At 52.8% G+C, this 14,312-nt stretch overlaps 6 protein-coding genes across 6 annotated transcripts; 2 read left to right on the top strand and 4 right to left on the bottom strand.

Moving 5' to 3' along the window:
* Positions 1-613: 613 nt before the first annotated feature.
* PV09_01285 (uncharacterized protein) lies at positions 614-1,300 on the bottom strand (the record flags this gene model as incomplete). Its single annotated transcript, XM_016354143.1, has 1 exon — positions 614-1,300. One exon carries the CDS (start codon positions 1,298-1,300, stop codon positions 614-616), a length of 687 nt encoding a protein of 228 aa, XP_016218238.1.
* Positions 1,301-3,250: 1,950 nt separating this feature from the next.
* Positions 3,251-5,653, bottom strand: PV09_01286 (6-phosphofructokinase; the record flags this gene model as incomplete). The annotated part of the gene is made up of 1 exon (XM_016354144.1): positions 3,251-5,653. The coding sequence occupies one exon, from the start codon at positions 5,651-5,653 to the stop codon at positions 3,251-3,253; it is 2,403 nt and encodes an 800-aa protein (XP_016218239.1).
* A 753-nt stretch (positions 5,654-6,406) lies between these two features.
* PV09_01287 (uncharacterized protein) lies at positions 6,407-8,349 on the bottom strand. Its single transcript, XM_016354145.1, has 6 exons — positions 8,115-8,349; positions 8,019-8,050; positions 7,812-7,935; positions 7,257-7,761; positions 6,916-7,209; positions 6,407-6,861 (listed from the first exon to the last, which is right to left on the bottom strand). The coding sequence occupies exons 1-6, from the start codon at positions 8,271-8,273 to the stop codon at positions 6,650-6,652; spliced, it is 1,326 nt and encodes a 441-aa protein (XP_016218240.1). The 5' UTR covers positions 8,274-8,349; the 3' UTR covers positions 6,407-6,649.
* Positions 8,350-8,388: 39 nt separating this feature from the next.
* On the top strand, positions 8,389-9,474 carry PV09_01288 (riboflavin synthase, alpha subunit; the record flags this gene model as incomplete). Its single annotated transcript, XM_016354146.1, has 2 exons — positions 8,389-8,569; positions 8,623-9,474. 2 exons carry the CDS (start codon positions 8,389-8,391, stop codon positions 9,294-9,296), a joined length of 855 nt encoding a protein of 284 aa, XP_016218241.1. The 3' UTR covers positions 9,297-9,474.
* A 545-nt stretch (positions 9,475-10,019) lies between these two features.
* Positions 10,020-12,569, top strand: PV09_01289 (uncharacterized protein). The gene is made up of 4 exons (XM_016354147.1): positions 10,020-10,835; positions 10,883-11,007; positions 11,056-12,069; positions 12,116-12,569. The coding sequence occupies exons 1-4, from the start codon at positions 10,414-10,416 to the stop codon at positions 12,169-12,171; spliced, it is 1,617 nt and encodes a 538-aa protein (XP_016218242.1). The 5' UTR covers positions 10,020-10,413; the 3' UTR covers positions 12,172-12,569.
* On the bottom strand, positions 12,435-12,974 carry PV09_01290 (uncharacterized protein; the record flags this gene model as incomplete). The annotated part of the gene is made up of 1 exon (XM_016354148.1): positions 12,435-12,974. The coding sequence occupies one exon, from the start codon at positions 12,972-12,974 to the stop codon at positions 12,435-12,437; it is 540 nt and encodes a 179-aa protein (XP_016218243.1).
* Positions 12,975-14,312: the final 1,338 nt, after the last annotated feature.

Raw genomic sequence — 14,312 nt, forward strand, 5'->3', positions numbered from 1 at the left:
TTACTACGCGTATACTCGGAGAAATAGGAACAGAACTGCAGGAAAGAACTATGCAGTTCATTGTCGATATACATTAAGGAAAAAAAATTTGGGTATGAGGCCCAGACCTAGTATAGAAGCCAACTCCGACTCCAAGAGTTGACTCCGATTTTATAATCCACCACTCTCCAGCTAGTTCTTCTTTCAACCCTTCATCGCACCGATAAGAGCCAGCCTGTCAGCGCGTGTAGTCTCCCCTTTTCTTTTATTCTCCATGATGTGGGTAGAAATACAGCACGCAAAAACACCAAGAGGGTATATGCAAAGTGACGCACCTGATGCAAAGTTGTAGAAGAGTACAAGGGGGAAGGGGGGAAGTGCAGGACGGCGCATGAGAGGGAGAGGTCGTCTGCGACGTCTGCCTCTTCTTTCACTCGCTCGCTCATGGATGCTTTCAAGCATGTGTGGAGCAGAACTCAAGCAGCCCAATTGAAGCCTTTTCTGGTTGGCTCCAACATACCTCTTGAGCATCCACCACTTTCCCCATCTACCACCTGCTGAACCCGAGAAAACAAAGAAACATACGAAAGAAACGCTCCCATTCTCTTGTTATTGCCAATTTCGCGAGCACCTATCAACCTTTGATGTGCTTGAACATATCCTCGGCCCCTAAACTGCCATCGCTCAACGCTCCATTGATACTGCCAAACTCTTTGAATTCCGGTATTGTCGGCGGAGGTGGACCTTTCTTCTCTACAGGCTGCACAGCACCTCCATCGGGCAGCGAGTTCTCATCCAGCCCGCCGCCAAAGAAGCCACTCTTCCTCCTGCTGCCGAACCAGCCACTGCTTCGTTTGCGCGCGAGGCTCAGCCGCGATCCATCGCTTGTGATGCTCGGAGCACCGTAGGGGCTACCCGGCCGTGCCGCATCGTTCCAGTCTGTCTTGCTGCCATTGAGTGCCTGTGAGTTTCTATCTTTCTCTCGTAACGACCGAAGGGAAAGCAGTTTCCGCACGGACGAGGGTCGTTTGCCCTGTGAACTTGTAGGCGAGGCAGGCGAGAGCTTCGTGGTCGTCGACGTAGTTGCGGGGGGTGGCATGGTCGACGCGTCAGCGGGCGCGTCCTTCATTTCTACGTCACCATTGGTTGGAGTCGTTGGGTGTGAAGACAACGCCGCATTCGCTTTGTTCTCAATCACCTTCGGAGCGGGTGGTGGCGGCGAGGGTGGCGGCTTCGGTATGTTGGTTCCCTCGAAGGAGTCTGCGAAGTCGAAGGACGTTGCGGCGGGGATGTCTAGAGGTTTAAAGTTGATGGGTGCCATGCTTCTGGGACTACAACAGATACGGGTAACGGGGTAAACGTGAGGCCAAAAAAATATTTCTGGATTTGATGACGATGGATGATGATATGCAGGCGTGCGGCGGTTGTGGTGGTGCGCCTCTTGAAACCGATGCTGCAACCTCCCCTTCGCGTCCTAGTACGGGGATAGGTTTCAAGGAAGACTCGGAGTCCTATCTGCCAGCAATGACGGTGACGTGCGCGCGACAAATGGACGCTTTTCGGGCGACACGAGCAGAGTAGAATGGTAGAGGAGCGGGAGCTAAAGCAATAGAAGCTTCAGCGTTTGTTTGGCGCGGACCGAATGGATTGGGAAGGATTGCGAGAACGAGAGAGCGGAAAGCGGAAAGGGGAGCTGCAATTGGGAGGGTGGGAGGGGGGTGTGCGTAGGCACTCGTCGTGAGGGGGAGCCAGTGAACGGAGGAAAGTACTTGTAGTAGACCCTGGAGACTTCGCTGCTGTTCTGCTTCGGCCTTTTTTTCCACTGGGCCGTTGCGAGGCGAGGGGAGGCAGGCACCACCACGACACGCAGGGGGTGCGGCTTCGCGGTGTGCCTGCTAACTCAGGTCGTGGCTACTCGATGCTGAGTTTTGCGCGGCAGGTGTGACGCGCGCGATATGATGGGATCGACTGACCGGGTAGCGTGCAAGGGGAGTGGAAGGAACGAGGGACAGATTTGTGAAGGACGCAGCGATGGAAGGACGAAGGCAGGCAGCCGCGGACGGCTAGCTTGAGGCCAGGCGTACTTTCCCGATTGCGCCGGCCTGTGTGCAGAAAGAGCGTGTCTGGTTGAAGGAGGATGAAAGAGAGAGAGAGCACTTGTGGCGGAGAGTGGAGCACGGAAAGAACGAGAGGAAGTTGCGATCCAAGCACTAGGCTGACCTTTCTTTCCCTTAGTGTTAGCAAGCGTGAGGTGTGCTGCTGCTGCTGAAGAAAATCCCAGTGACGATTCCCCAACGAAGCGAGGAGCCAATCACGGACGGCGAGGGAAGGGGGGGAAGCAGAACGAGGCGCGGGAGCCAAGCAGAAGCATGAGAACGACCGGCAAGGGAAGACAGAGTGCTTTACCGTTGACAGGTAACTGTCTACAATAACGAGACAAAAAAACGCGCACCATGAGTGGTGGTGCGAACGCCGTCCATGGAGAACCAGGCGGGCGGGCGTGCTGCGGTCTTGTTTTGTTTGCAGGGGCCACGGCACACAACCGCACGCATTTGCATTCAGGGGCCATCCCAGACCGAATTCGAGAGCGAACCAGGCCCACGACCAAGCTGAGTTAGTCTGGGCACCGTGGATGCAACGCGCGGGCCAGTCGTATCGCCGTCCGGCGTGACCATCCGCCGATTCGTTACCCCAGTACGACGACACAGCGGATGATAAAAGGACGATGCGATGCCCGTAGCACTGGCGTGCTCCTCGCACGTAGCTGATCACGTCGCCGGCCGTACGCCGGTAGTGAGTCCATAGTTGGCAAGCCCGTCCGTCTTGTGCTCATCCAAGACCACTTGATGGGAATGACCCGTGCTTCACTCGAGCCACGCGGATGCGGCGCCCAAAGAGCGCACACCCTCTCATGACATTTTTGTCCCTGCTTTACTTACCCACGTGGCAAGCTTAAACCAGTTCGCCATTTCAACACCATGTGCGGAGAGAGATGTGACTGACGGGATTCGTAGACAACGTACGGCTGATTGATGCGACAGATCGTGAGACAGGATATCTAGCCCCGAAGGGGGCATGTATCTACAACTTTTATTCATCTGCTCTAAAAAGTGCTTCAGCATTTGTATGCAGAACAAAGCATGTATCGCCTGGCAGTCCGTCCAATTGGATTCTTGTTGTGTTCGATCAGAGAGCGTGTGTGCTTGAAAGAAAGAGCAGAGAAAGCGCGATCCGGTCCAAATGCGCACCCGACTACGCCAAAATTTGCCACCTAAACAGGCACAGTTGCTGGTACCTGGGGCACCTTGTCCGTCTTTGGCCGTCCACTCAGCATATCAACCAACTGCTTCAGCCCCATCCAATGCTCATGCTTTGGTCGGCGGTGCTTCCAGTCCGTCTCCTCAGTCTCGATCTTGACGACGTCCGTAAACCTAACTCTCGCGCCACGGATGCCGATCACAGCACAACTCATCGGATCATTGGCTATCTCATCAGCGCTCTTTCCAGCAAATGATTCCAGATGCTGCAGCGACTTGATCCCGAATCGCAGAGCGCGTACTCGGTCCATTGGTGATGGCGCCTTGCCCTGCTGGAAGTGACCTGGAATACCGACTCGTGCCTCGAAGCGGCCCTTGGCCTCGGCGGCGATGATTCGTGCGATAATGTCCGTAGTGTAGACACTGGACGCCTTCTCGTTGTTGAGAATGATTTTGCCTGCACGCGACTGGCCGCGGTCCTTTGAGAAGATTTCGCGCAGAAAGTCGATGTCCTTATCCAGCATCTTGATCGTGACACCTTCTTCCGGCGTGTACACGGCAAGAGCACCGATGGAGAGACCAGCTACAGTGGCGATGTATCCCGACTCACCGCCTTGGGTCTCAATGACGAAGACCCGCCGCCTTGACGAGGACGCGGACTGTCTGCATGTGTCGCAGTATTCGATGAGTGCGTTCAGACAAGTGTCGCTTCCAAGCGAGTACTCGGTGCCAGGGACATTGTTGCTGACTGTTGCGGGAAGTAGCACCATGGGAATCTTTAGTGAATCGTACTTTTCACGCGCCTTTCGTAGCTCGTTCATCGACGCAAAGGCCTCGAAGCCGCCCACGATGAACAGCGCATTGATGTTCTTATCCTTGAATACCTGGGCGATGGTTGGAATGCCATCCTCTTCATTGTAGGCTGCCTTTGAAGGTAGAGTGCGATTCGTTCCAAGCTCAGATCCACCTCTGCTGCACCACGCTTCAGCGTCAACCCATGTGACGTCACGGACTGATCCAAGAGGCTCATCACTATGATGCCGTACCAGACCAGTGAAGCTGTTGTGCAGGGTCACAGGAGTATGACCCTTCGCAAAGCAGTAAGCAATCGCGGCTCGTGTAGCAGCATTCATGCCACCGGCAGGCGCGCCGACATGGATGATACCCACCCTCATCCGCTGGTTCTCGGGTAGCAACAGGTTCTCCTGGTTGAGTGATGTGGTGAGCAGGTAGCCGCGGTAGTATTCACCGAACTCCGAATCCCTCAGTTTCATTGCCTCAGGGAAGTTCTTTGCTTCGATTGCCTTGGCAACATCTTGCGTCAGCTTAACGGCTTCCAGCAATGGCTTTCGCACAATCTTGTTTTCGATGATTGAAATGACCGGACTGGGTGTCTCGGGAGTGGCCTCTAGCACGGCGTTGACTGCTTCAGCACCCTGGAGCGTGCTCAGCATTCGATCATACGCACAAGGCGAGCCACCACGCTGGACGTGACCCAGCGTCGTAACCCGGGTATCAAGCTTCAGACCGTTGCTCAACAGGTCCTTGACCTCGCTGGGGGTGATTTTCTTTAGATCTCGGTCGATGGCCCCTTCCGCGATGATGACGATCGTGGTTCGCTTGCCCATGGCTCTGTGCTTCATAACGACTTGACCAATCTGCTTCTTCCAATCTTCCTCTGGCGGATGCTCAGGAATGAATAGGAAATCAGCGCCAGTGGCGATGGCAGCCATCAGGGCTAACCATCCACAATGTCTACCCATTACCTCGATGATGAACGCGCGCTGATGCGACTGTGCGGTGTCGTTGATGGAGTCGACGGACTCGCAGATCCTGTGTAGGGAGGAGTAGCATCCAATTGTGGCGTCTGTGGAAGACATGTCGTTGTCAATTGAGCCAACGAGGCCCACGATGTTCAGCGTAGCGAACGGTTTGATTTGCTCCGCCGTCAACTCGCCCTTCGACACGAGTTCCTCCAGCAGGCCCGACCACTCCTTTCTGAACAGGTCCGCGCCTGTCAAGCTACCATCGCCACCGCAAACAACCAAAGCATCGATGCCCTCTATGACCATATTCTTCGCCGCCTTCAAGCGGCCCCATCGCTCCCGGAACGATGCACAGCGTGCGGAGCCAATCAAAGTGCCACCTTCTGACAGATAGCCTCGCACATCGTCCCATTCCGCCCTTTTGATCATGTGATGTTTGGGATCCTTGCCTTCGTTGCCTTGAACGAGGCCCTCGTAGCCCTCGTAGACGCAGAAAGCTTCACAGCCTTTCGCGATGGCCATTCGTACGACGGCTCTCACCGCTCCGTTCATACCAGGAGCGTCACCCCCGCTCGTTAATACGGCAATCCGCCTCTTATGTCCGGGGAGAGGCGGAGGGACAGCATTGTTCGGTGGGGTGGCCGTGGCCATTGCATTCGAGGGAGGCAACAAACAAAAAGCTTGTTGGGTAGCTGAGTGTCTTGATGAATTTGGGTCGTGTCAAGGGTGCGATTGAGAAAAGGCAGATAAAAAATTGCAGGTGAATCCAAAGCTAGATATAGGACGAGGGAGGCGGTATAGAATAGAACAAGGTTTCGGATCCCGCAGGCTTGCACAACACGCGGTGGTCTGTTGTGATCGGACTCAGCGGGCCTGTTTTAAAAGTCTTGTGAGAGGGCTTTTTCTTTGGGACGGCGGGGGTGGGAGGGAAAGCTCAAGGCTCTAGCGTGATGTCAAGCTTGCAGCAGCCCTTCAGATCTGCCCCACACCGAGCAAAAGATAAGCCAGAGCTCCTGTTCAACTTGGTTTTTCTTCACAATTTGATAAGACGGCGTCAGTAATGGAATCGACTGGCAGTTATCGTCGTGTGAGAGTGGTGTGAGCTTCAATGCGCACCGCGGCTGTGAACAGCGTCGACCGCGAGACCGAACATTTTTTGATGTTCCTGATGACCGTGCGAATCCAGACTCCAAATTGCCCCACGTTGCCTCTTTGCGCTGGCAAGGACCAGAAAAAAACGACTCAACCACACGGTACGGTCGGGACGACGGAGTCTAGCTTTCGGGCTCCAGCCGTAAAATCTGCTGCGAATAGCTCAGACAAACTCCGGCGTTGGCGAGCGTTGGTTTGATGTCGGTCACGCAGCATCGAAAAAAAAAAAAGAAAAAAAAAAGAAAAATTTAGCCTAGAAGCAGGATCCAATTCTTCTAGATGAGGCAATTTTTCAGCCTTGGTGAAACGTGGGGTGAGCTTTGAGGCTATGGCAGAGCTCGCTCAGCCTTGCCCTCTTTGAGAACGCTGCAACGCGTTGATCTCATGGTCAATAGTTACAAGTCATCCTTCTGGCGACGTCCATCGGCGACACCTGGGGTTTTGTTTCTGGCCACCGTGTTCACTTCTTCGCTGCCGCGAAGCTGACGGCTTCTCCTAGGCAATCACGCCCTCGCTTTTCAGACCTTCGATTTCCTCCGGCGTCATGCCCAAAAGCCCTTGAAGCACGTCGTTGGTGTGCTGGCCTAACGTTGGTGGTGGGGATCGTACGCTCGGCTTTGAGTACGAGTATTTAACTGGCGTATTTACCAGCTTGATGGGCCCACACGCCGGATGGTCAACCTCTACCACCATATTTCGTGCTTTTGCTGCCGCAGTCTCAGCTTTTGACACTTGTCACGCGCTACTGCAAGGGAACCTACTATGCTCGAGTTCAAGTGTGCTTTTCACGTCGTTGATGGCAGCGTACGGCATGCCGCTGCCTTCCAGAATATCCAACCACTCTTTTGTAGTCTTCGTCTTCGTGATCGACTCGATCAACCCTTCGAGCTCGTCCCTGTTCTTTACGCGGACATTATTTCTGTTGAAGCGAGGATCCTGAGCCAATTCAGGGACACCAAGCCTTTCACAGAGCACGCCGAACAGGCGATCATTGCCACCGCCAAGCAAAATGTCGCCATCTGCGGTCTTGAAGCCTTTGTAAGGCACAATCGAAGCTGATCTGTGAGCCCATAGCCGGGAGTCAAGATTCGAGGCAACTTACGATGAGCGGTGCCCCATCGACCGGAGTCCTTCTTCCCACTTATAAGTACTGAGCTAGCGATGTTTGCCAAAGATGCTGTCTGGCAGTCGCTAAGTGCTATGTCGAGATGCTGACCTCTCCCCGTTTTGACTCTCCCAAGCAATGCAGCCATGATGGAGTTTGAAGTGTACATGCCCGTGGTTAGATCGGTGATAGCGACGCCAACCTTTGCTGGAGGGCCATCTCGGTGGCCTGTTATATGCATTAGACCGAACTCAGCTTCGACCATAACATCATATCCTGCGCGGTTGCTGTATGGACCAGTTTGGCCGTAGCCCGTGATGCTGGCATACACAATCGATGGGTTGATATCCGATATAGTGCCATAATCCAAAGCATACTTCTTCAGTGCACCCGGGAGGTAGTTCTCCACGAGCACGTCGCAGTTCTTCGCCAGTCGATGCAGAATATCCACGCCCGCTGGATGGGCAAAGGACAAGCCGACTGACTTTTTGTTTCGATTCACCTAGAAAACGATCAGATAGCTTCACCGGGCGCGGAAAGGGGGAAAGATACCGACAAGAAATACGCGCTCTCTCCCGGCCCCTCGTGTTCGGGGTTTGTGTATGCTGCGTACGGAGGGCCCCATGCTCTGGTGTCATCCCCACGGATTGGATGTTCAATCTTAATTACTTCGGCTCTAAATTTGGAGGGTCAGTGGCTGAAGTGGTTCTGCCAACCTCGAGTGGAGGCGGACCATACTAGGCAGATCGAAAGCCATACCCGAGATCTCCTAGAATCTGCGTGCAGTACGGCTATGACCCGTTCTCAGCACCCAGTTCTGCGTCAAAAACGAACGTATTTAAAAGAGCTACCTACACCAGCCAGCACTCTTGTCATGTCAAGAACGCGTATCCCTGAGAGCGGAAGCCTTTCTGCTTCATTCGAAAGTGAACGATGCCATGATTGCCCTCGTTGGACGTTCAGAGCACGATTGGCTGTTCGAAGAGGTCGCAGCACGTTTCTAGTCACTGACATGATGTCTCAAACAGCATTGCAAAATACAAAAGGGAAAGCCGGGGACAACATCAAAGAGGAATGAGCAGGCTGTCTTTCGACGAATAAGAAGGAGAACATTCCTGATCGCCGAGGCATGAAGCTCAAAGCGTCGCATGCCGATCTCGGTCCCACGGCACGAAAGTCGCCGCAGCTTGTAAGGCTGGCCTTTTGTTCCCACAAGCTCGCACGCGAAGCACGACCACCCACGCAAAGTGTCACGGAGGCTTCTGTGAAGCGACTCAAGATGTTCACAGGCATAGTGGAAATCATAGGAAGTGAGCGGCCGCGCCCCACCCCTCATCGCACGCGTAGCTGAAACGAGCACTAGCGGTTTCGAGACTCGAGAAGCTCGACACAACCGCGAGTGGCGGCGGCGGAACGTCTCTCACGATCACTGGGGCCGAAGCCATCCTCGATGATTGCCACGAAGGCGACAGCATTGCCGTGAACGGCACGTGTCTCACGGTCACCGCGTTTGACAAGTCCACGTTCAAAGTGGGCGTGGCGCCCGAGACTCTTCGCCGCACAAATCTCGGCTCCCTGGTGGAGGGCTCGAAGGTCAATCTCGAAAGAGCAGTTTCGGCGCACACACGGATGGGCGGACACTTTGTGCAGGGACACGTAGACACAGTCGCAACAGTGCTGTCTGTTACTCCTGATGGGAACGCGCTTACCTTCCGTTTTCAACCCAGGGATCCGTCCGTTCTGCGCTACGTGGTGGAAAAAGGCTTCATCGCCATTGACGGGGCCAGCTTGACCGTGACAAAGGTCAAGGACGGAAATGACGGGTGGTGGGAGGTCATGCTGATTGCATACACGCAAGAGAGGATTGTCACTGCAAGTAAGAAAGCCGGTGACGAGGTGAACATCGAAGTAGACATGGTGGGCAAGTACGTGGAGAAGAACGTTGCGGCATATTTTGAGGAGGGTGCAGGGACTGGCGGACTGATTGCCAGTCTCGTGGAAAAGATAGTGGATGAGAAGCTGAAAGGAGCAAGATGAGTCGCTTTGCGGGCTTCCAATCACTTCTGGCGCATGGTTACCCGGCCATGTTAGGCAGCCATACGGCGCCTCCGTCTGTCTTGGGTACGAAGAGTGAGGCAGTGCACGATAACTGGGTGTTGTGTCTCAGTGAGGCTACAGCTCATCTGACAATATATATCGTGTTGCTGGTCCACAAGCAGAGTGCATTCCAGTTTACCATTCTCCCCTCTCGTCGCGATTTTCGCAAACTGCATCCCACGGCAGTGTTTTCGATGTTCGCGCGCAGGAGTGTCGCGCTTAGTCACTTGGTCCAATCAAGGCAACCCGGGACTCGACAACACCGCACGCGCGGCCTGAGGAGACGGATCAAGCCAAAGCATGATGTCTGGGTTGGATGAGACCTTGGTGCTACAAACCAGTCACCAGATCGAGGCGCTGCAAAGCATCCGGCTCTTTGTTTTTCTGGATCCTCTTCTCTGTACCAACCTTCTCCGCACAGAGCTTCCTTTACTTCCGCTTTCGTATTAGTCTGAGGACCAGAAGATGACGCTTCGCTTTTGGGATTTTGGTACGTCGACCAGGATGCGCCCGGTTCCTCTCATAGTCCAGGCATCGTTAGACCATCATCAGATCAATATCATGAGCCGCTAAAAGAACTGGACGTGACTTTGGCATATGTCAACGAGTATGGTATTTGACATATGACCGTGGACGAGATATGGCTGCTGCGCGGCTTGGCTGTATGCATCGCTTAATAAAAGCCGACCGCGGATGTGGAATGCCAACTCAGCGCAACCCCACGACCATTGGCCTGCATTGCATTCGACTGTCCTCGAAACGTCAGAAAAATTGAAGGGAGTAACCAGACGGAGCCGCGGACCGGTCAAGCTCGCTTCCAGCAGTTTCTCGTGTACAAAGTGGCCTATTTTTTTGTGTTTTCCGATCGGCGGGGTTTGGGTTTTTTTTTTCTTCGCTCAGTTGGACTTCTCCTCTCGTCAGCCAACAAGCGCACCAAGAAGACCGCAACTGCGTAAGGACCTCAATTTCCAGGTGACCCTCTCCCCGCTCTGGGCTCTAGTGGCCTAGAAAATGAGGTCGTCCGGAAGTAGACGGGCGACATACGAGAACTGAGCAGATGACTCGCGAAGAGTTACTACGCGCGGCAGACAATGCCGACGAGGTTTCCGCCGGCCTGCAACTCTTCCTCGACAACATACCACAGCGCCGGACCGACATTGTAGATTGCATCCGAGAGCTGCTTGCCTTGGGCTCCGCTATTCGAGAGATTGCCGACGAACATCCGAACTATGAGATGGTAACGCCGAAGTTGACTTCAGATGTGCACATGTGCATCCGGAGTCTAGAGCTCACGTTAAGAAAGGTCCGGGTGATGTTCGGGGAGACCAGACATCTCAAATACTCTGGCGAGCGCCCTTATGCAAGGGCGTGGGAAGAACTCAACGGACACTTCACGATTATAGAAGGTGGCCTTTCATTGATGGCTCGGCTAGAGACTTACGACGTTTTCCTTCAGGTCATCCTAAGCGTTTTAGGAGGGTATGTGCTCCCAATGTAGATCATTCACGTCTCATATTAAATCACAGTCCCGACAGCGCCTACGTCGATAAGGAATTTATCCTGCAATGCCGGCACCGTATATCATCTCTACTTCGGAGTCAAGAGTCGATAGAAGATATCATTTCTGGCCTGTCATTTCAAGACCCTCAAGGTACTTGAGTCCCATTTCAAAGTAGAGCACCTGCTGAGGAATCTCCAGAATGGTCACCGCCACCCCGTATGCCGATGCCATGGCTGGATGAATTCTCTTTTCCGAGACTTCAGCCGATGATGCCGCCAATGTCTCCAATATGGTCAGATCTCTCAGACGACGGTATACCTCCTCCCGCTCCAGACCCACCTTGGATCCCGTTTTCCCCTCCTGCGCCAGACATACCGACGACCAGATGGTCCAGTAATTCGTCTGCTACTCGGGTTCCAATTTCGCACTGGGCTATGAAGGTCTTTGAGTACGTACGCTCTGGGACCCCACTTTCAAATGGATATGCTGGCTCCCAATGCTTTGGCCGAGAAGAACCGCCAGACCTTTTTCAACGCCTTGCGACCGACAGTTTCATTGAAGTGGTCAGGCTACCGCTGGATGGAGCCAAATTTTGGGTCAGCTTATACTGGCGTCCCGCGAATCATAGAGCCCGCTTGGTGTGCACAAGCAAAAAGGATGCCGGTCTCGTTGTCTCTTCTTGTATTCCACTCTCAGCTCTGAAACTCACCAGGTGTGGGTCAGCGTTGGCGCTGTGGAGGCTTGAGCGTGAACCCAAGGACTTTAAGCTGTGGGCGAGGTTGGAGTTTCAATTTTATGAGCCGCTGGTGCTGTTCTACTGTACCTTTACGGCGATGAAAGATCAAGACCCCTACAAATGTCCAAAGCTACTTCGGGACAAATACCATTCGCTCGAGAATGACAAAGTAAATGAAAAAGAAGAATACTCCGGCGAGATCAAGGATGACACCATGCTCCACGCTCTGCGGATATACCGTGATATGGATTCGAAATGTTTTCGATTGGAAGCTCGCCCGCGTCGTGGATTGCACACCGAGACGCCAATATGGACGGCATTTATCACCAAGGACATGACCAAACCAGACTGGATACGTATCGTCTCATCTAAAGTGTTGCAACTCAATGAGTTACATCCATACGTATTCTGTCCTAATTACTCGCCTCCCCAGGGCAAGAAGGGTAAATATCAATTGCATTTCACTACAGCAAGAGGTCGGTCTTACCATATGCATATATCGCCAATACTGACTCTGTTCAGACGCAGAAAAATTCTTAATTATGGTTCATACCCTAAAAAAACTTGCCAGGAAATAACGCATTTGCAATGACTTCGAATTTCACGATTTACGACCGCAACGACCTCATTAAACGCCATGACCACTCTAACGACTTACGACTCAGAATGTTCGATACCCCCTTGTACTTTGACAAAATATGTACATCAGCGATCTCCTCTGACGGAGTCCTTATCTGTTCTACTAGTTGCTTTTTGTCACCGTCACATAGGTTAAAATTGATAGCGTTTTAGTTCAGCCTATGCTTGCTAAGTATGTAAAGCTCCTTACTTTCATACATTTTCATGATGGAACCATGCCTCTCTTCATCATCTCTTGGACGGCAGGAAAAGTGTCACTGTACACCTCACTACGCTTCATCTTGAAGCCATCGTTCCCGCTTGGATCACTAGAATACCAGAAATGGAACATTCCCTGCAGCGCGAGGTCCCATTTCTTCCCGTTCATATCCTCATGTGCCTTCTCACCACCTGGGACAGGCAGGTCTGCGTACATCACGGCTTGGCCGACCATTTCAAATCCACCGTCAACTTCCCAGACGGTCCAAAAACGAGGCTCATGGACAAACGCCGCAAACGGTGCGTAGATTTGCTGTATTGCTGTGAAGCATGCGTCCAACCCAGTGTACACGCTCCCGTCGGAATTTTGGTGCACAGTATCCGCGGTATGCCACTTTGCAAAGACGTCCTTGTTGTTTCGGAGCTCAGGCTGATTGAAAAACTCGACTGTGTATTTTTCCATCCAGGCTAAGACTGGTATGGTTTTGGCGTCCTCCCAACCGCGGCCGTGGCTGACTTTCGATTCCTTTTTCTCCAGGACCATGATGTTGTTCGTTGTGAGAGTGTTTACACAAGAGACTTTGATTTTGTACCTTAACACGGATTCACATCTAGTTTATGATGCCTCAACTGCTGGATGAACGCAACTGAGATCGAACATGGCTTTTATGTACTCTGCGAGAAGCTGACATAAGACGTGCTTGCTCGCTGTGAAACGGCCTCAGCCCCCTCTGTGATTATTGCGCACGAGCTTGAATTGCCTTTTCTTGAGTCTTCTGCGCTGGCGCCAAGTGCCATGCAGAAGCATTGCCGAGAGGATTGACAACCGGTCCAAGGATGGCATGACCAACAACAAGATTCACATTGGTTAGTAGGCATTAATGCCAATATATTCTAGGCTCGAAACTTGATGCAAAGTCCATAAAAACGGAAAGCGCCGACCGAGTAGTTTCGTACCCCGCAGGAGCTGAACATGAGCTGAACTGCAGAGCGCAAGGCTGGCCTATCAGCGCGAAGATGCTGAAGAAAGGCCTCAGATAGGGCTGTATTAGGCTGGAAATAGACGAGCAAAACGGTTCGAAATGCACGTGAGGTATGTCTGAACCACGGCTTTCCAATGGCCTAGCCTTTCGTTGCGTATCGTCTCTTCCTAAGGAATGATTCAAATCCATGCTCTTCGCCCCTATTTTGTAGATTTTCCAGAGTCAGTCAGCGTTGCCGTCTTGATTCATCTATCCAATTTGCTCTGCAGCGACCAGTCGTCGAGGTCAGGTTTTGGATTTTTGGCTACAAAGGACATGTTACTAGCACAGTGACCATCAGTAGTTGGACGCCTACAAGTCGTGGACAATCAACCAGTGTAGTGCGACGCAACTTTATTCTTTGATTCTGCGCGGGTGACGAAAGTGCCGTGGGAACCCGAGAACATCATGCAATCGGAACCGATGCTTGATCTTTACTGGGGGCAGATGCAAGACAAATAACACAGCCGCGCGTAGTCCATACGTTTTCTGCGAGCACTAGGTAATCCGGACCATGTACACGACGTCCAACATACGGCTCTGTCATATTCCAGCTGAGCCAGAGCTGTCCTCGAGGACGGCCAAAAGTCGAGCTTGTGAATATGGCTTAGCGTATGCTGTCACAGCTCCCTCACATTTGTGGCAGTGAGCACATGATTTGAGAGGCCTCTTGTTAAGATCTGGAGCAGAGGCAATTGCAGCGCCACTTCACTCGAGGAAGTGAACGCGATTTCACGCAAGGACTGGCTATTGAAGAACCAATTTTCTGCTTTGAGTCCAAGCCGACTCCGTTTGATTCGGAGAACGACGTACGACGTGCTCCACCACAATCGTCTATCGCTCATTCTATGATAACCAGC

The sequence above is a fragment of the Verruconis gallopava genome, assembly GCF_000836295.1.
Source record: "Verruconis gallopava strain CBS 43764 unplaced genomic scaffold supercont1.3, whole genome shotgun sequence".
Classification (NCBI taxonomy): domain Eukaryota; kingdom Fungi; phylum Ascomycota; class Dothideomycetes; order Venturiales; family Sympoventuriaceae; genus Verruconis; species Verruconis gallopava.